The sequence below is a fragment of the Enhydra lutris genome, unplaced genomic scaffold, assembly GCF_002288905.1.
Source record: "Enhydra lutris kenyoni isolate GAN:26980312 unplaced genomic scaffold, ASM228890v2 scaffoldscaffold37, whole genome shotgun sequence".
In the NCBI taxonomy this organism is placed as follows: domain Eukaryota; kingdom Metazoa; phylum Chordata; class Mammalia; order Carnivora; family Mustelidae; genus Enhydra; species Enhydra lutris.
Genome location: NW_019154121.1, coordinates 32,145,882 through 32,166,173, shown reverse-complemented (window position 1 = coordinate 32,166,173; position 20,292 = coordinate 32,145,882). Strand labels below are relative to the sequence as shown.

Here is a 20,292-nt window from a genome sequence, read left to right as displayed (position 1 = left end):
ATAACTGGCATATAACACTGTGTTACTTTCCAGGGTAACACTGTTTTGTCTGCTTCATGAAAATTCAGAATTCAGTAGTAATTTAAATACACCTACACAGTTGACACACATTTTGTGCACACGCACAGTAGGACAGCGCAACACACCTTCCCCAGCTGCTGCAGTTCACATGTCCTTGCTTCAGACCAGCAGGTTTCCATAATGTGGCCAAGGGGTGTCTGACTCGGTCGCTGTTGGGTCTGCACCCCCAGGCTCAGTCCCATCCTGTACTCCCAGAATGCTCCATCTTATCTACAGTTACGCAAAACCCGGGGTCTCCACTGCGCGCACATGTGTTGTACTTAGTCATTTTTCCTCTTGGCTGTGAGGTTTCCAGATATGTTAGAAGCCTGGGGTCTGATCATCCTGTTGTTCAAGCACATAAGGGCCTGCACGGGATGCCTGTGTCCACTTTACTTTCAGGTGTACTTGACCTTCTCTGACCTAAAATGATAACAACAAATAGGAAAACACAATACAAGGTAGAACGCTGTGTGAGCATGAAGCAGAGGTCGGACACTTTTTCTGTAAAAAGTCAGTGCTACATATTTCAGTCCTTAACAGCCCATAAAGTCTTTGAGGCTTATTCTTCTCTGCCCCGCCCCCATTTCTTTTATAATCATTTAAAAACCTTTCATAGCCAAAGGCCAAGTTGAACCTGCAGGCCATGGTTTGTGGTCCCTTAATGTAAGATGATATGCTTGTGTTTGTGGAGATTAGAATTCTAACCCCAGCTGGATTTGTTTTAGGGGGAATTATGTTCACTTGGTATTACACGCTCTTTAAGTTTGATACTAAGATTATCCTTGGAGAACAGGAAGAATATTAAGAGTAGTAGCTGACTCGGTAAAAGTGGCTTGACATCATGAACTGCACCGCTGTCTTACAAGTACATGTGATCTCAGGCTAGCTGAGGAAGGAACAGGCTAGAAGGACGTGCAGAGCCCCAAGCATAGTTCTTTGTACACACCCGATGTGCTGTTTGAGTCTCTCAGTCAGCTGAGTTCTCTTGCCTTTAAGTGTTTGTCCTGTGTTGGATAAGGCTCAGTCACCTGGAGTGGGCTTGGCCTTGCTGCTTCTCCTAACATCAGATGTCATGTTCAGTGGAGGAAGGGAATATTGTCTAATGCAAACATTTAAACTAAAGGCCCTAAGCTACCTATATCCCATTTTCACTCATCAGCATAGTGATTTGAACTGTATTCTCTGTGATTCATAGTCTGTGCATGTCTAAGGCAGTATCATCAGAAAAAACGCCAGGAAGCTAGGATAGTAGGTAGTAGATAGTAGAAGATCGTAGGTAGTAGAAGATGGAGATGCTCAAAGACTTAGAGTTTTGTTTTGTTTTTAAGATTTTATTTATTTGTAAGAGAGAGCACAAGCAGGGGGAGCAGTAGGCAGAGGGAGAAGCAGGCTCCCTGCTGAGCAAGGAGCCCGAGGTAGGGCTGGGTTCCAAGACCCCAGGATCATGACCTGACCTAAAGGCAGACACTTAACCAACTGATCCACCCAGGCACGCCCCCCGCCGCCACAAAGACTTAGAGTTTAATCCTACGGCCAGTTGAGGGGCAAGATGTTGGGGCACCTAAACTGTCACAGTGAGCTGTAGTTCTCCAAAGGTCAGGAGTCCCTTCCGCTGAGTGTTTGATGCTCAAAGGTGAGGTTGAGAACTTTCCTAGAAGCAGTCTCAAAGTGATAAAATGGGAGGTTTTGAAATGGTGTTACAGCTGGGTCCTTGAAACATGACAGTTACTATGATCTGCCTTTTCCTTTTACAATCATGTCTCTATCATGTATCAGGTTAAATTAAGATTAGATTAGAATTATACCTACAGCCAGTAATTTTCAATCACTGAAAAGCCCCATTTTTGTGAAAATTTTAAGAAATGAAAAATTACAAGTCATAAAGGAAAAAAAAGGAAGTTAGTTGTGTTTCAAACCATGTAACAACAAGTCAGAGGGAAAGCATCGAAGTAAATTGGAAGAAACCGGGCCGCGGGGTTGGGCCTTTAAGCACTCACTGCGCATCAGACACGCTCCTCCTGTCCTTTGATTTCATAGTAACCTCGTTAGATGGATGCCACTTAGTATCCACACTTCCCAGATAGGACACTGGAGAGTGGAGGCCTACGGACTCGCCCAAGGCGAAACAGCGACTGCACTGAAGCAGAAGTTCAGTTCCTGTGGCCTGGTGCAAGGCCTGTTCTCGTCTCTGTGCTGCATTGGAAGGGTGGGTTTTCTTTTTTAAATAAGCATTTTAAAATAAGCTGCCTCTCGTTTCAGCCCCTCAGGATCAATGGTGTCAAGGTGTACACTGAAAATGTGGACAAAAGGCAAATAATTTTAGACCTTCAGATTAGGTAAGTTTGTATGTGTGTGTGTTTTATTTATGTCATATTAATGGCCTGTAATGTCATTCAGCTATACCCATAAAGTGGAAGATATAAGGAGGATGCTTCTTACCTGATGTGTAGTAGAAGTTGACTAAATTGTTGAAGACCCAAATTTATTGATTTTCTGTGTCTTAATTCCTGATAGCCTAGATAATTGCCAGTCATAAGATTGTTAAATTAAAAATATTGAAGACCCTGCAAGAAAACTGCAGACCCATACCCATTATGAACACTGATGCCAAAATCCTTATCAAAGTAGTAGCATACTGAATTCAGCAACATATTAAAAGAACTATACACCATGACCAAGTGCGATTTACTCCTAGAATGCAAGGATCCTTCAACATATACAAATGAATCCTCACCACGTCAACAGAACAGAAGGGGGGAAAAAACACATGATCATTTCAGTTGATGTAGAAAATGCATTTGACAGAATTAATTATTTTTCCATGATAAAAACCGTCAACAAACTGCGAACAGAAGAAAACTACTTCACCATAATAAAAGGCATATGTGAGGGCGCCTGGCGGGCTCAGCCAGAAGAGTGTGCGACTCTTGATCTCCAGGTCATGAGTTGAAGCCCCACGTTGGGTGTAGTGATTACTTAAATAAATTAAAAAATAAAAAGGTATATGTGAGAAGCCCCCAGTAGACATCATACTCAGTGGTGCAAGACTAAGCTTTTCTTCCAAGATTAGGAGCAGGCATGTCCACGTTGACCACTTCCATTTAACATGGCATTGGAAGTCCTAGCCCAAGCCGCTCGGTAGGGATAAAAAGACAAGGCATCCAGGTTGAAAGGAGGAGGTAGAATTGTCTCTATTCACATGTGGTATGATCTTAAATGTACAAAACCTTAAGGATTCCACAGAAAAACCTCGTAGAACTAATAAGTTCGGCAAAGCAGCAGAATATAAAGTCAGCACATACAAGATCAGTTATGCTCTGTGCACTAACTGTGCACATTCCAAAAATGAAATCAAGAACATCTCATTTACAATAGAATCAGAAAGAATAAAACTCTTAGGAATTAGCCAAGAAAGCGAAAGACGTGTACAAAGAAACTATAAAACACTGCTGAGGGACGCCTGGGTGGCTCAGTTGGTTAAGCAGCTGCCTTCAGCTCAGGTCATGATCCCAGCGTCCTGGGATCAAGTCCCACATCAGGCTCCTTGCTTGGCAGGGAGCCTGCTTCCCCCTCTGCCTCTGCCTGTGCTCGCTCTAGCTCCTCTCTCTCTGACAAATAAATAAAATCTTCAAAAAAAAAAAAAAAAAAAAAAACTACTGAGAGAAATACAGGAGATGGAAGGCATCCCGTGTTCTTCATTTGGAAGACTTAATATTATTGTATGTCAGCACTCAGAGCAATCCGTGGAAGCAACACAGTCCATGTAATCACATGTCCAGCGAGCACTTAATATCTGAAAGTGTAAGAAACCCCTAAAACTCAGCAAGAACATACAGCCCGGTTCAGAAATCGACAAAAGGTCCTGAATAGACATTTTTCCAAAGAAGCTGTGCAAATGTACAGCAAACACATGAGAGGATGCTCCCTATTGATAATCAGGGAGACGCAGGTCACAACAGTGAGCCACCACCTGGCCCCAGTAGGATGGCTGCTGGCAGACAGTAGAAGGCAGCAGGTGTTGGCATGGACGTGGAGAAACTGGACCCCTCGTGCGCTGTTGATGAGAGTGTACAACGGTGCGGTTGCTGTTGTTCCTCAAAAAGTTAAACAACTAATAAAGACCCAGCAATTCCACTTCTGGGTCCATAACCGAAAGAACTGAAAATAAGGTTTCAAAGAGTTACCTGTACACCTACATTCGTAGCAGTTCACAGTAGCTGAAATGTGGAAGCAGCCCAGATGTTCGTCAGCAAAGAACGGGTAAAGAAAATGTGGTCTGGACATGCAGGAATTCTAGTCACCTTTAAAAAAAACAAAAAGGAAATTCTGACCCATGCCACAATGTGGATAAACCATAAGGATGTTACGCTGAGGGAGGTGAGCCCGTCACAACGCGACAAACACTGCCTGACCCCACTTACACAAGGTCCTTCGAGTGCTCAGTCGCTTGGAGAAAGAAATTGGAATGCTGGGCTCCAGGGCCTGGGGGAGGGGAAATGGTAAGTGGTTCCCTGGGGACAGAGTTTCAGTTTTGTAAGATGGATGAGTCCTGAAGATGATGGTGGCGCTGGTCACACAAGGTGAATGTGCTTGATGCTACTGAACTACACACTTAGAGATGAGCCAGATGGTCCACTTTACGTTCTTTATATTTTACCACAAGAAAAAATAATTTTGGGAAAAAGATGAACTGACAGTCTGCCCGGTACCACACCTGGCAGATAAAGGTGGTTTCGTTTCATTCTTGTCCTCATTCTTTGTGAGCCTGCTCATAGCTTCCTGCATCCCTGTGAGGCCTCGTACCACAGCTGTGGAAGGGCAGCCGCTAACGTGCGTCCACTGACAGACCCAGCCCATAGTTGTGTTTCTTGCCTTGACGAAGGATCACTGTGTTTTATAGTGTTGTCTCTGAGTTTCTGAAGGGTACGAACGTCGTCCTTGTACAGGGTTGGCACTGACTACCTTTACTTTCCAAAGAAGCATTGACTGCCTCCGAGGATCCGATGGGAAAATCTGCATCTCTAAAATACCAGGCACAGCTGTGAGCACTGGTTGTCATCAGTGGGATAAAAGGAAGCCCAGCCCGACTGTGCCTTCAGCTCAGCTGTACCCTGGGACTGTCCGCTAGTCTGATAACGAGCTTCCTGAGGATAGAAACTGTATTCTTACTCTGGCACTGAGGGAGGATTTCATACACGTTTATTAAATAAACCTGTGAGTGAATCGGTTAATGGATGCCACGGTGAAGGCGCAGTCTGGCTTTCATGGTTCTAGCAGTCAGAACACCATGCAGATCCTGCTGCTCGGATATTTATGTCTCTAAAGAAAATCTGCATTCTCCTTTCTGTGTGTTCTAGGCTGCGACTTTAGGTTATTGGTGGTAGAGATGGGGAAGGCAGATATTAGGAAATACAATGATCAGGTCTTAGGGTGAAGAAGAGGAAAGTTTTGAGATGGTTTTTTAATAGGTGATTTTGCCAGCTAGATCCAGCATTATGCACAGTGAGAAGAACCTACAGGTGCTGGCTCGAATGCCAGGACATAAATTTTGGAAGAATTCTTCCCAGATGCCTTTCATTAGTGTTGTACTTGTGTGCTTTCCAGCCTCCGTCACACCGGCCCCAGATGTGCTCGGGCTGGAGCGTGACGTGCTGCTTCCGAGGGTGGGAGTCGGATCACAGAGATCCCGCGCAGAACATAGATGATGTTTCGAGCTCACATTAAGAGTAGACACAAGCCTGACGTTCAGCGTCGTACTAATTCTTGTTTCGTTTGTTTGTTTCATACTAATGATTGAAATGACTTAATCACAGAGTAAAATTGGTGCCCCGAAGAGACGCATCACATCTAACCTTTGATGTCACAGAGCCCTGGAGCACTGCTGTTAGTTGTCTCATGACCAGGGAGCATGGGTGCGAAATTAACTTCTGGCGAGACATAATCTAAGCTTTTTTTTTTTAATGTTTTAAACAAACACAGTTGTTTGAGAAACAGATGAAAACTGTACTCCAGCAGGAGACCGATCCAGAAGTCGCAGGTTGGGAAGTGACCTGTGTAATTGGTGTGGCTGTGTCAACTCTGCCAGCAGGGACATCTGTGATCTGGGCAGTAAACTCTCAGACACGGGCCTCACGTTACAGTGCAGGCTGGTTTTGGTTGTTTTGCTGTCATTTTACTCAGATTATATGCCTTGCAGGTCTGTGGTGATTAAGAGACAGTAATACAGAACTTTCTCTGCTAGTTTTGTAGGAAACTGTGAGATTGACTTGGAGATCAAGCGGTATTTTTGTAGAGCTGGTGTGCAAAGTATACAGGTAAGGTTTTAAAAGTTTCATAGTCTTCTAAAATTCTCTATGCTCCATTCAAAAAAAAAAGTCAAGTTTTTATTAACTCAGAATTTCTTTGAAGTTAAGTTTTCTATTTGTAGGTTATACTTGAGAGAAACATGAAGTCAGATGCTGAGAAGTCACTAAGATGATCATGTATCCTCCTTCTTGCATCAGTAAATGGCCTGTGGAATTGTCTTCTGTGACATGTTTTGGTTTCCCATTTGAATTTAGATTCATGGTACAATGCGGGTGATCCTGGAACCGTTGATTGGAGACATGCCCCTAGTGGGAGCCTTGTCTATCTTCTTCCTTAGGAAACCAGTAAGTCAACATTAATTTCATGTTCTCATTAACTGACAAAGATGTAGAGAAGCGTCCTCCTCTCACAGTTCCCTTTTCTGATACATGGATCCTTTGAGTGTTTTTATACTTCTTTATGCTCTCAACGGAGGGCTTCATCTCTGATTTGTTCAAGTCACAAAACCAGTCAGTCTGGGAGCCCAAGCTGACAAAGTTGCTGTTGCAAATCTTGCAACCCCGCCAACAAAGGTTGCCATCATTGACAAGCAGAGCCTTTCTGTTGTGGTATGTTTAATGAACTACACAGTAGATGATTTTTAAGGCATTAAGGTTTTTGGTTTGGTTTGTTTTGGATTGAACTATGGGTTTTTTCGGGGGGGTTTTGTTTGTTTGTTTTTTTCTTCAAGTACACTACACCAAATGTGGAGCCCAGGGTGGGGCTTGAACTCATGACTGACTGCCCCACCCAGACACGCCTACTGACATTGGATAAACCGTAGTAATCATCACTTCACGTTGTTGGCGTGTATACCCCACACACACATATGTGGAAGAGATACATGTATATCCCACGTTTTATCACAAGTAGCCAGTACTAACTAGTCATTATGAGCTCAAAATAAGACAGCAAAAATGTCGTTCCTGCCTAAGTGACCCCTCCCCTCCCTTTGACTCTTCCTGAGGCTCCTCCTCCTCATCACCTGGGTGGCTCCTTCCCCACAGGGATCCTCCTCATGTGGACTCCTGCAGCCTCTGACCGGCTTCCTGCCTTGGCTCTGTCCTCCGTGCACTTGACCACTAGGGTCCGCTTCCCAAGGTGTGAACTGACCCACTCGGGAGCATCTCTCCCTGGCAGACAGCCCTCATGGTCTAGGTGGGGTCTCTCTCCAGCCTCGTTTCCTGACACTGCCCCTGGTGAGCGTCCCCATTTCCAGCCACAGGGAGGAAGCATAATCCAAGGACGGTACCGGCCCCCGTCGTCTCGCCTCTCCTCCCTTTGTCGTTCCCTACTCCCAGAACACTGTTTCTGTCCCTTTGTGGAATCCCTTCCAAAGACGCAGGCAGTCTGCTCTCGCCCTTGTTCCCCTGCTGCCCTCCTGTCCTGTGCGCTGTGGTGCACTGCTCATGAGCTCGTTGAAAGCCACAGCCATGCCCGTCTCCGTACAGTTCAGTGAGTGTCCGATGGAGGAATTGACCAGTTTCTCTGTTACCTTCCCGTGATTCACCATTTTTATAACTTCTGTGAGTCCTTTTTGGAGTTGTCATTAACAGTATGTATCGTTTAAGCAGGAATATTAATTTTTATAGTTTTGTAAAGAACTTAATGCAAACTATTATTGTTGGGTTTTTTAAAAATACGTGTTTATTTTAGACCAAAGTACAAATGGCATTTTTTCTGTGTAAAAACGCAAGAATTTAAGTGTCTCCACTTCCTTACCACCAAAAGTACCACTCTGATTTGCTTCTTATTGCTTAAATAACAGGTTTATTTTGAATGTGTTTTGACTACATAAAACACTAAAATTAAAGGAATTAAGGAATCTCTGTGTTAAAATTTAATTTATTAAAATTTTGAGAAATGAAGAGTTCCATAAAAGATATAAAATTCATGTTTCTTTTTCCACATACCAGTTGTTTAAAAGCCATTATATGGTTAAGAAACTTCCTTCATTAATGAGTATAAAAAACTAATCTTCAGTAGATGGCTAAGTATTTTTGATTTACAGGAATTTTTAACTACTAAAGACCTTTTTTCAGTTCAGAAAATAATGAAATCCAAATCTTTAAATCTCCCTCAGTACTTAGTAGTGCTCTTCCTTAGGTTGGATCTTCCGTAGGTATATTTACTTTAAAAATAATGGGCGCCTAGGTGACTCAGTCGTTAGGCATCTCCCTTCAGCTCAGGTCATGGTCCCAGGGTCCTGGGATCGAGCCCCTGCATCACACTCCCTGCTCAGTGGAAAGCCTGCTTTTCCCTCTTCCCTGCGCCCTCCCCCGACTTGCGTTCCCTCCCTCGTGTCTCTGTCAAATAAATAAAATCTTTTTTAAAAAATTGTAATGTAACTTCCAAACAAAATCTTAGTGTCAGAAATGGATGAGGCTGTGAAAAGTTCAGGATCATTCATTTCCTTATATGGTGAGAAAAGTTGCCAAACATACACTTTGGAGAGAAGGGAATTTTTTTTCCCCAGTTATTTTTGACTGGAAAATATGAGAACAGAACTCGCTTCTGGTTGCCAAGTAATTCTTCCTCACCCTAAGGAAAAATACAGCTACAAAGATTTGGGGGTTTTAGCTATCCAGATGATTTAGGAGAATACTGCCAGAGACTCTTTTGAAACCTTTGCACATTTTTATAATTGTTCGTTTGTTTTAGTTATCTTTGATAATGTGCTACTTGTTTAAAACAACAACAACTAAGAATTTCTAAAGTGACAAACTTTCAGAGTTTGTATAGTGAAAGTGGTATGTGTAATGGTTAAGTGACAGACTTGGGTTTTCCAGCCTGGTCTTCCACACCTGGTTTTTCTCTTCTGACCGTATGCCTTGAACAGCTTGTTTAATCCTCCTAAGCCCAGGTCTCCCCATCTGTAACACAGGGACCACATGTCAGTGGGCGTCTCCCCATCTGTGACACGGGGACTACTGCCTCACAGCACTAAATGTCAATAGGTATAAAACAGTAGATTCCTAGTTCATGGTAAGTCCTCAGATTTTAAAGAAATTAAGTATTTTCCTGTACATAGGTTTAGCATTCTGGTGGGTCTTAATGCCAGAAGTCAAGTTTTGGTAAACACAAAAACTTGGGTGAAGGTTCTGGTAGGAGCCAGAAAAGCCAGTGTCTCCCTTTGGCCATGTCACAGGGAACTGGCCGTTCACTTACGCTAACCTGACCGTTACTGAAACTGCCTCTGGCATGCACTCAGAGGTGTTTCAGAATCCCCAGTTCTTTGTTGGGTTATTCCAAGAGCACAGATTAGCCTCAAGTAAATCCATCTTCCAGAACTGACTCCGGAGATGATCTTGGGTGTGCCCACAGTCTGTTTGTCCTAAGAGGGTCCTCCCAGCTAGCAGAGTCTTTGAACCACAGATTGCATTTTTACAGATGGAGAAAGGCAAGTATCTTCCTTTTACAGTGACTGTGAGAAGAGCTTGAGTCCTGTTAGCTACAAGTCCAGCAACTGACACACCTTAATCAAAGGAAGGGAAAAGGAAAGGCTTCAGCTAAATGAAAATAGCATGAATTGTTCTCTCATAAAACCACTGGCACGCAGAACTTGAAGCCTTTGCGACTGTCTCACCCACGCCTGATGGCTCCATTCTCTTCCCTGTGAGACCAGCTCCCTCTGGTCTTCTAGTCCACATGCCAGAAACGGCTGCTAGTGCACCTTCCTGCTTTCCCTTCCTTGTTCCTGCGGTGTCGGATCCAGGCGCCTAGACTAGCAGGAAGGAGGAAGGTTGCATTGTTTGGATCAGGCTCCTGGGAGCCAGTTCCTACAACCCTGTGTAGATGGCAGGAGCGAGGTGGAGAGGCTGGGCTGGGCAGACAGGTCCACCAGAGTCTACCGGACTGGAGAGGGTCCCAGACTTAAACTACAGCTCAGGTCAACCTGGGAGCTTTGAGGGTATTTATCCTTCCGGGTGCTCTCAGAGTGTCCTGGATCTGTGGTTTGATATCTTTCATTATTCTGGATAGTCTTGCCCTTCCCCGAGTAGTTGAAACAGGGGAGCTCCCTACTGCTCTGGCCCATACTGGGTTTCAGAGCTAGTGCCTTTTTTTTTTTTTTTTTTTTTTTAAAGATGTTATTTAGTTATTTGACAGAGACAGCGAGAGAGGGGACACAAACAGGGGGAGTGGGAGAAGCAGGCTTCCTGCTGAGCAGGAAGCCCGATTCGGGGCTCAATCCTAGGACCATAGGATCATGACCTGAACCGAAGGCAGATGCTTAACAACGGAGCTACCCAGGGTCCCCATGGCTAGCATCCTTTCTAGTGACCTTGTCTTCTCCTTGTGCTTGTGTCTTTGGTAGGTCTTAATACAGGAGTTAGTCTGCACACCTCCCTCCTGTAATACAGGATCTCTAACAGTCAGGGCTGGGATGGTGGCCTACTCTCCCCAGACAGAGGCTATTTTCTTCTCCTCTCCCTATCCGCAATGAACCTTAACTATACGTCCCTTTTCCTAGTGGCTTCTCTTCCTTACTATGGAAGGTGGAGTTTGGGTCTTTCTAGCCGCAGCTGCTCCATCCCTGACCTCACCCCTGCAGAAGGGTTTTCCCTTGTCTCTATAGCACACCCACACTCTTGAGCCCACCTAGTGGGTTGCAGATGGCCTGTGTCTGGATTTCAAAGGGCTTTCTCTGTGTCGCTGGCACCTGGCCTTTAGCAGTTAGGATTTAGCTGGATCCTCTCAGTTGCCCTGAGAGCTGCTCTGAGTAAGGGTTTCAGGCCGGTGGCCCCGTCACCTCAGCTCTTCCTCTGCATTTGTGATGCTCTTTCCAGTTTTCTGCATCCCAGGTGGAAGTTGGAAATCCTAAGAGTTTCTTGATGGCTACCACCAGGGAAAATTGACTAAATGAAAAACTCTGGAGAAGGGTGGGAGCCAAACTAACTTTAGGTTAGTTTGTTGTTCTTTTGTTTTGTTTTGTTTTAATTTTATTTATTTATTTGATAGAGAAAGAGCAGAAGCAGGCAGAGTAGCAAGCAGAGGGAGAAGGAGAAGCAGGTTCTCTGCTGAGCAAGGAGCCCAACATGGGGCTTGATCCCAGGCCCCTGGGATCATGACCTGAGCCAAAGGCAGTCACCTAACCAACTGAGCCACCCAGGTGCCCCTCCACTGGTCTATATTTTCAGCAGACTTCCCAGGTGACTCATGGTCTGTACCGTACAGCTCAGCGCACCTGGAACTCCTGGCACGGAGTGAGCGCTGAAATAAACAGCTGAGCACACGTTTCACGGCACCCGTCAGGCCGTGTGTTCATGGACGGGCAGAGAGAGCAGGTGTGTCCGTGGTTTTCATGAAATACACAGATGCATGGTGTTCCAGTGGAAGTGGAACACCACTGCTGATTCCGTTTCTCCTGGGAGAGCTGCAGCAGCTGGAGAGGAGGTTGGGAAATGTCTGTCTCTTCAGTTTTTCCCAGAGATCTCAGTGGCCCCAGCGCAGTAGTTGGGGTGGTGACGGGACACTAATTTTAGTTGCTTTTCTCAAGCACTGCCTTGCTCCCAGCCCTCTTGTGGCTTCCCCCTCTGTGTGCTCACTTTCTAACCCTCGCACACGTGCTCATTCTCATGTGTGCTGTCACACTCACAGTTGTTCTCGGGTACGCTCATTCTCACGTGTGTTGACACTCCACGCTCACTTTCCCGCATTCATTCTCACACATCCTCCTCTTACACATCGTTCTCTGGTTCGTTCTCACACGTGCTCACTTTCTCACACTTGCCCTCACACATACTCTCACACACACTGGCTCACACATAGGTCTCTGTCCCTGTTCTCACCCCTCCATGGCTCTGGACTCTCTCTGTCCCCACCTCCCCTTGCTCAGGGACAGGCCAGCTCCTCAGGGCTTCCAACAAGTCCCTTCCCTGGGAGCTTCTTTTTTGCATTCGCATCTCTTCTCAAACCCAGCTGAACCCTGTTCCTGCCTCCCTGGTGTTTGGTTTCTCTGAACTTGGGTAGTCTTTAACTGTGTCTCCTCACTTTGACCAGGGTTGTGAGAATAAGCTGATCATCCCTAGTTCGAGTCCTTTCCAGGGGACCCACCTTGATAGGCCCTCTCATTCACTCTGAGTGTTTCCCGAGCTTTCTGATTCAGTAAGATCCCCCAGGCTATCTTAACAGTTTTTGCCCCAGTCCTGGACTATCTGTTTCTTCACGGTCCCTTGGAAGATGTGTTCAAAGATCATGGTCAGCGTGCTGGCCGGCACTGGTTACCCCAGATTGCCGTTGCTTCTACACCTGTTGGCGGGGGGGCGGGGGCACCAATAGGAGTTTGTACTGATATTTGCAATAAATTTATACTTCCTTTCTCTTTTTCTGAAAAATCTTAATCTTTTAGGACTTCCTTAAAAAAAATTTTTTTTTAGTTTTGGCCTATCCAAAAGAATCTTTACTTTCCAGTTTGTGTTTATTCATAACTATACACTTCCCAGGGGATTTGAGCAGTTTCATTCCTGCGACTATGTGGGTGATTGAGATCATGCAGTGTCACGCAGCATTTCTTCTACAAATATAAAGCACAGATAATTTTATTATGTATAATATGCACTTTGATAAGAAAGCAGTTTTTCCAGTCAAGCTTTTTTTTTTTTTTAACCTGTCTGCATCCACTAAATGGAATCTTATATTAGCCAACTATGTAGGAATTATTCTAAGTAAATACCCAAATACCCACTAGAATATTGAGCAGATAAAATGCAGATGTTGACTGAATAGATAGAACATGTTCCACTGATGCCAGGAAAATGTAAATTGAGACAGGGATAAAGTCCCATTTTTAACATACCAGACTGATTTTTACTCTGTGTTTTGGTGGGGGGAAGTATAAAGAAAGGACATTTAATATATTTAGGGTGGGAATATATATAAATCAGTGCAGGAGATTATTTTGGGGGGCAATTGGGTAGCATCTGTGAACATAAAAAATAAACATATAAGGGGTGCCTGGCTGGCTCATTCAGTGGGGCATGTGACTCTTGATCTCATAGCTGTGGGTTCCAGCCCCATGTCAGGTGTAGAGATTACTTTAAAAAATTAAAAATCTTTAGGGGCACCTGGGTGGCTCAGTCAGTTTAACATCTTACTCTTGATTTCGGCTCAGGTCATGATATCAGGGTCGTGGGATCGGATTGAGCCCCACATTGGGCTCTGGGCTCAGCCCAGAGTCTGCTTCAGATTCATTCTCTCCCTCTCCCCCCTCATACACAGAGGCATGCACTCTCTCAAATAGATAAACTCTTTAAAAAATATAATAAAAAACTTTTTTTACTTTTAAATATTTTTTTTATTTGAGAGAGAGAGGAGCACCTGGGTAGCTCAAATGGTTAGGCGTCTGCCTTTGGCTGGAGTCATGATCCCAGGGTCTTGGAATCGAGCCCCAGGTCGGACTCCCGGCTCAGCGGGGAGTCTGCTTCTCCCTCTGCCTCTCCCCCTGCTCATGCTGTCTCTCTGTATCTCTCTGAATCAAATGAATAAATTTAAAAAAAAAAACACAAAACTTCAAAATAAAAAGCACAAGCAGGGGCGGGGCACCTGGGGCAGAGGGAGAGGGACAAGCAGACCACCCACTGAGCAGGGACTCCCCCACCAACCAACACAGGGTTCGATCCCAGGACTCTGAGATCATGACCTGAGCCAAAGTAAGATACTCACCTGACTGAGCCACCCAGGCACCCCCAAAGTAAGAATTTGTGAGAAATTAAAAAATAATAATAAACATCTTTGACCAAAACTTTCCCTTTTGAATGCTGGTTTGCATTCAGTTAATCTAAGTGTCCATCAATAGGAAAGGTATATAAATTATTTTATTTTACCAGAGGAAATGGATACTATCAAAAACAACACAAAAAAAGAGTTCTCCGTTTATGAACAAAGGACAATGACGTTGATATTTTCCAGTGAAAAGCAAGACAATATTATGAACTAATGCATTTTTCTTATAAAGAAACCTGTATGATTTGATTTAATAATTGGAAATAATTTGGAAACTTAATATTTTTGCCCTTTTTTTAAAACAGCTTATAGAAATTAACTGGACAGGACTGACTAATCTTCTCGATATCCCTGGATTAAAGTAAGTATGTTGTCATGTCCTATGGTTAGCTTGTTGATGGTGTAATGTGCATTTCTAGTGTCATGAAAACAACTCAGAATGGGTAAGGCCAGTGTCTACCAGGTAGAATCCCTGCCTCAGCAGGCTCTCACGTGTGGCTCAGGTGGGGAGACTGGCTGGGCTCCATTTTCTTAACTGCATCTGAGATCCTGGGACCACGTGAGCAGAAGTAGAGTGGGTGAGGGTATTAGGCGGGTCACTTACCCTTCATTTTACTTTTCATTCATCATGAAGCATTTTTCCAGCTTTGGTGTTTTCTTTCTAACTTTTTAATTTTTTTTTTTTTTTTTAAATAGGCTTTTTTTTAAGTAGGCTCCATGCCCAGTGTGGTGCTTGAACTCATGACCCTGAAATCAAGAGTCACGTGCTCTACCGACTGAGCCAGCCAGTTGCCTCAAGCTTTGGTGTTTTAGAAAAGTAGCAGCCTTTTAATATTCTGCAAGTTAATTTTTAAGTTTGGTTTTTCTTATTTTCTCAGAAAAATAAAACTTTAAAAATGAATATATATTTCAGAACTAGCCCTTTGGGGGCACCTGGGTGGCTCAGTGGGTTAAGCCTCTGCCTTTGGCTCAGGTCATGATCCCAGGGTTCTGGGATGGAGCCCCACATAGGCTCTCTACTCAGCGGGGAGCCTGCTTCCCCCTCTCTCTCTGCCTGCCTCCCTCCCTACTTGTGATCTCTCTCTCTCTCTCTCTCTCTCTCTCTGTCAAATAAATAAATAAATCTTTAGAAAAAGAAAATAACGGTGTTTAAAAAAAAAAAAAAACTAGCCCTTTGGGTTCTTTTCAGGTTGTGCTACTGACTCCCATATCTCCCATGCTCCACAGAGGGGCTGGTGTAGGTATTGGACTTAGGAATGTATAGGGTCACCCCAGGGTCTGGGTGCGAGAGCTGAGAAACCTGGGGTTTCTGCCTCACGTCACTGGGGGTCCCTTCGCACTCTCGCATCTAAATCCTGAGGAGACAGGCCTATAGTAAGCTTTTGACACCGTGAGCGGCACATCCCTCCTATAAGGAAAAGCGGAGTCTTCCTCAGGTCACAGCCATCTGTCTCCACTGATGGGAGGTGACTGTTGGCGACGGACCTCTTAGCTGCTGTCCAGCAGGGTATTCTGGAACCTGCCTTTGCTACGTACACTTGTAGTTGAAGGTTGAAATACAGTTACACGTGTTCCTAGTAGATAACTTTCCTAATCTGGATTTTTTTTTTTTTTCTAAAATAGCTCAGAAATTAAATTGGTCTGCTTTTTTCTATTCCTGTGTGTGTGTATGCCCCTACAATGGCCACTAGAAAGAACTTTATGTTGTTTGATTATCAGGGAAAATTAAGGACTTTAATAAAGTGAGGCATAGTCCTAACCAAATCTTTTTTAGGTACTGTGGTTTAATGATACTGAAAGTTCTGTTATCTTTAAAAGAGCTTTACACGGAAAGGACAACTTAGAGAATTGTTAAGTGTTCATGAGGACACTTGGTGGCAAGCAGCAGCCCAGTGTGAGTGGCCTGAAGTAGAAAAGTGAATACACAAACGGGGGTGTGGCTGTCTCGGTGGGAGGAGTGTGCGACTCTTGGTCTTGGATTCAAGACCCGCAATGAGTGGGGAGATTGCTTAGATAAATAAACTTTAAAAAAGTAAATGAGGGGCGCCTGGGGGGCTCAGTGGGTTAAGCCTCTGCCTTCGGCTTAGGTCGTGGTCTCAGGGTCCTGGGGTTGAGCCCCCCATCGGGCTCTCTGCTCAGCAGGGAGCCTGCTTCCCTCTCTCTCTCTCTCTCTCTCTCTCTGCCTACTTGTGATCTCTGTCAAATAAATAAAATTTATTCATTTATCCAACAAATAGGTATTGTGCCTGCTATGAGCCAGCCCATCGCTGTTCTTAGTGCCATGGCATGGGTGTGAATGGAGCTCCCATTCCTGTGGCTCGTTCCCAGAGCCGTCCGGAGCACTGTCGGGGGGCAGTCAGACACAGGCGTTGGTGTTCAGTTGATGGCCTGAGGGCTCGCACTCTCACTCTTGACCTGCTTTTCCCTGTGTGGGTTTGTGTCAGGCCCGCCCTTGCCGTGACGTAGCAGCTTCCAGTCTTCATGCGTAGCAACTTCAGTCTGAAAAGAACCTCCTCCTCCTCCTCCTCCTTCTTCTTCTTCTTGTTTTTTGAAAGAACCTTCTTCTGCTAGTTCCAGCCAGAGTTGCAGGGCTGACTTCTGTTTGTCCACCCATCCTTGGACCAGGCCTGTGATCTCATGATCACGCTTGGGTCTCCTGCCCACCCCTAGAGGAGGAACCGGGGGGACCAGGGCAGGGATGTGAGAGAACCGAAGAAAGAACTTCCACCAGTACGTCGGTCTGTGGGAGCAGATGCTGGTTAGCCAGCAGAACAACAGATTCCTGTTGCCATGTGGGGTGGAGAATGTGTGTGGGACAGCTGGGCGGCTCAGTCAGTTAGGCGGCCGACTCTTGGCTTCAGCTTGGGGCATGATCTTAGGGTCCTGGGATTGAGCCCTGCGTCAGGCTCCGTGCTCAGTGGGGAGTCTGCTGGAGGACTCTCCCCCTCTCCCCACCACAATCTCTAAAATAAATGAATCTTTTTTTAAAAATGTGTTCTACTTTCCTCCTTTTATATAATGGGAGGACTAAAACAAACACAGGCTTGTCAGGCAGCTACCCTGTAAATAGCGTTGCACTGGTTCCTCACAGGGTGAGCCGAGGGCGTCTGCTGCCTTTGGCAAGCCTCCTGCTGGGGGAATTGGTTGCCGATCATTCATTCAAAAGAGACGTAAGGGGGGCGCCTGGGTGGCTCAGCCAGTAGAGCATGCAACTCTTGATCTAGGGTTTTTGGTTCAAGCCCCATGTTGGGCATAGAGCCTATTAAAAAATAAAAATACAAAAGAAAGTAAAAGGGGAATATATGTACTTACATACATATGTCTGTATATGTGGAGATACGTAAATACTCGATTTTATCTAATGTTTAATGATGATGACAGGTTCTTTTATATAGTAATAGCTTTAAGCATTTTATATATAGAGTTCTGTACATATAGTATATAAGATATATTTAGTAGAGAATTCTATGTATCATTAAAAATACATAGTCATGTGTATTAGAAATACGCACCAGTCGGAAACAAAGCTGTGGTGTAAAAGGCATCTATAAAAACATTCCTTTTAAATAAAATTATATATTTGTATAGGATATATGTAATTTATACAAAATTATGTAGAACTTACATAACACTTTATATGTATGTGAGTTTCATGTAATAAACTATATAACATAAAACTTGAGCTGTGCTTTCCCACTCAAAGACTTCCTATCAGATCACAGCTATGGCAGGTCTTACGTTATAAAAGTGAGTATTCGGTAACTGTGAACCTAGCAAGTCTTCCTCGGGCATTACGAAGTGAACGTGTACGGGCTGTGCTCACTGGTGATAGACGAATCGGGAGTATTACAAAGTAACAGTAGTACCCAGATTAGTGCACTTGACCCTCAGTTTGGGCTGTCCCTACGTGTTTCCGTGAAGACCCCTAAACTGAGTGGCGAAAGTACAAAAAGGGCTGGGAATTACGGTAGAAACACAAGTAAGGTGATAAGCAGGAGTGCAGAAGGACAGAAAGGACTAGACCCAAGAGCCATTTAGACCATGACAGCAACCAGCGTTGCCCCAGGGAACGATTAGGGGCAGCACTGCAGCTCTGGTAACTCAGGGGGAGGCTGGGTGTGTACACAGTATGTTCGAAAGTTGAGCAGCGATGAGGCACCAAGGTGGGCCTTCTGCTGCTTTCTTGGGTGTCGGGCCTCTCCGTCTGCTTGGCTGGGTGGGTGGTGAGGTGGTCGGCCTACACAGCAGGTAAGGACTTCCTGAAAGCATATCGTCACCAAAGTGCTTTCTGTTCCAGCAGATTTTTTAGTATAAACAAAACCAGTATTTGTGGGTGAAGGGGAGTGGCAGAGTGAGAATATGCTTGCTCTTAAAACCGAAGCACCAGCTCACGTCACTCCTCATGAACATCATCTTCAGTGTCTGGCAGCTGGAACCCTCTCTGTCTCTAGAGTGTTAGTGTCCAAGTCACTGACATACTCATAAATAGGGCTGTATTATCTGTGGGGTTGTGGGTTTTGGGGTCTTTTTTTCATCTTGGACTGGAAAGTCCTAAGGTAAGACCCCTTCTCTTGTCGTCACATTTGGGTACCCAGCTTAGAGTGAATGTTCAGCTGTACTGAATGATGGTGACTTTTCACTGTCCTGGTGGGTATTTTTATACATACAATTACTTTACATATATCTGTTAACAATTTTAACATCTGAGAAATAACTAGCAAGAAGTAAGATTCTCTTAAAACTTCCCAGTTCCAGTTAAAACTGTTCTTCCACAGCAGTGAAATTTCATTTATGCCTTCAAAAACGTTGTCCCATACATGTTACTTAGTTCTCACATTTACCTCACAGAACAGGAAAAAATGTATTAAAAGTACATTTGTGTCTTTATCCTCCACAATTTTATTCATATTACTGAGTTCTCTGTGAGTACTATATAGAATTTCAGAATTATTACAGTATCGAGTACATAAATACATTGTGAAGAGAGAATGAACTAAAGTGTTCTACTGGACTGGAAGCTGTGCAAAAATAATGAGAGAAATTTAGTGTAAGAAACACGGAGTGGGTGGTGGGTGTTTGTATAGTATTCTTTGCACTTTTGTGACTGAAATATGCTAAAAGAAGAACAAGTAACGTGTCTGGGTTGATACTAAGTCCGTGGTGAAGTCACACAGGAGCGTATGAAACGTTATTTAGGAGACGTAGCCGGAGTATTACCTGTGTCTGCAGCCGCCCGCCGCAGCGCTCTCCGTGTATCCCGCATAATAGTGAGCGCGGCCGTGTTGCAGCGCAGGCATTGAACTGCGGTTCCAGATGCTGTCTGCGAGAAGACAGACACTTCCGACCCTGTAAGTGGGGTGCTGTGTCGTGTTTGTGGTAAGTTTGCTGTTAAAGCGGTAACAAGCGTTGATAGGCCTGACCGTTGGTTTGTTTGTTCTTTTTCCTGCCCACCTGATAGTGGTCTGTCGGATACCATCATCCTGGACATAATATCAAACTACCTGGTGCTTCCCAATCGGATCACCGTTCCTCTCGTCAGTGAAGTCCAGATAGCTCAGTTGCGGTTTCCTATACCAAAGGTAAGTGCGCCTGAGCGCGTCAGCACCAGATGCGGAGACGCGTCTCACGTCCTTGGATGTTGTGACTTCTCATGGTTCTCTTAACGGGGACCTCGCCACATGGGTCTCGATGTGGTCGTTTGTCCTGTCACACTCCTTAGGACGTTGGCCAGTGTGCGTCACAGAGGCTTCAGGGCCGTTCTTAAAGCTCACCATGAGCGTCCAAGGTGCTTAGAGCAGATTGGACTGCCAGTCCTAACGGACCGCTGTGACGGCGGAGTCCTCTCAGGAGGCATGTGCTGCTTGCATGCTCAGAATGTAGCAGCTTAGTCTAAGAGGCGGGCACCTTGTGTCCTGACTGGCGCAGGTTACCTCTCAGCAGTGAGTGTGGTTACCTCTCGAGTCACGTCGTAAGCTCCACGGCAGAAGCAGTACTGGTGTTGAACCTGCCGCGGACAGGATGGAAAGGGTAGCGCCTGGACCTCCGTCACAGCCCTGGGGTCTAACAACAGCTTTGCTTTGGGGCTATTACTTGGCGTTAGTGGACCTCAGTTTCTTCATCTGTATATGGGGGGTGATGCCTAGCACACAGAGTTAGGTCAGA

General features: G+C 44.9%; 1 protein-coding gene across 1 annotated transcript in view; it reads left to right on the top strand.

The window, feature by feature from the left end:
- The window catches only part of LOC111154369 (extended synaptotagmin 2), a 79,900-nt gene that overhangs the window by 28,923 nt on the left and 30,685 nt on the right, over positions 1-20,292 (top strand). Inside the window, exons 4-8 of the mRNA XM_022513919.1 lie at positions 2,323-2,399; positions 6,305-6,377; positions 6,624-6,713; positions 14,436-14,491; positions 19,589-19,709. Coding sequence (XP_022369627.1) covers positions 2,323-2,399; positions 6,305-6,377; positions 6,624-6,713; positions 14,436-14,491; positions 19,589-19,709 — 417 coding nt within the window. The remainder of the gene's footprint in view (positions 1-2,322; positions 2,400-6,304; positions 6,378-6,623; positions 6,714-14,435; positions 14,492-19,588; positions 19,710-20,292) is intronic.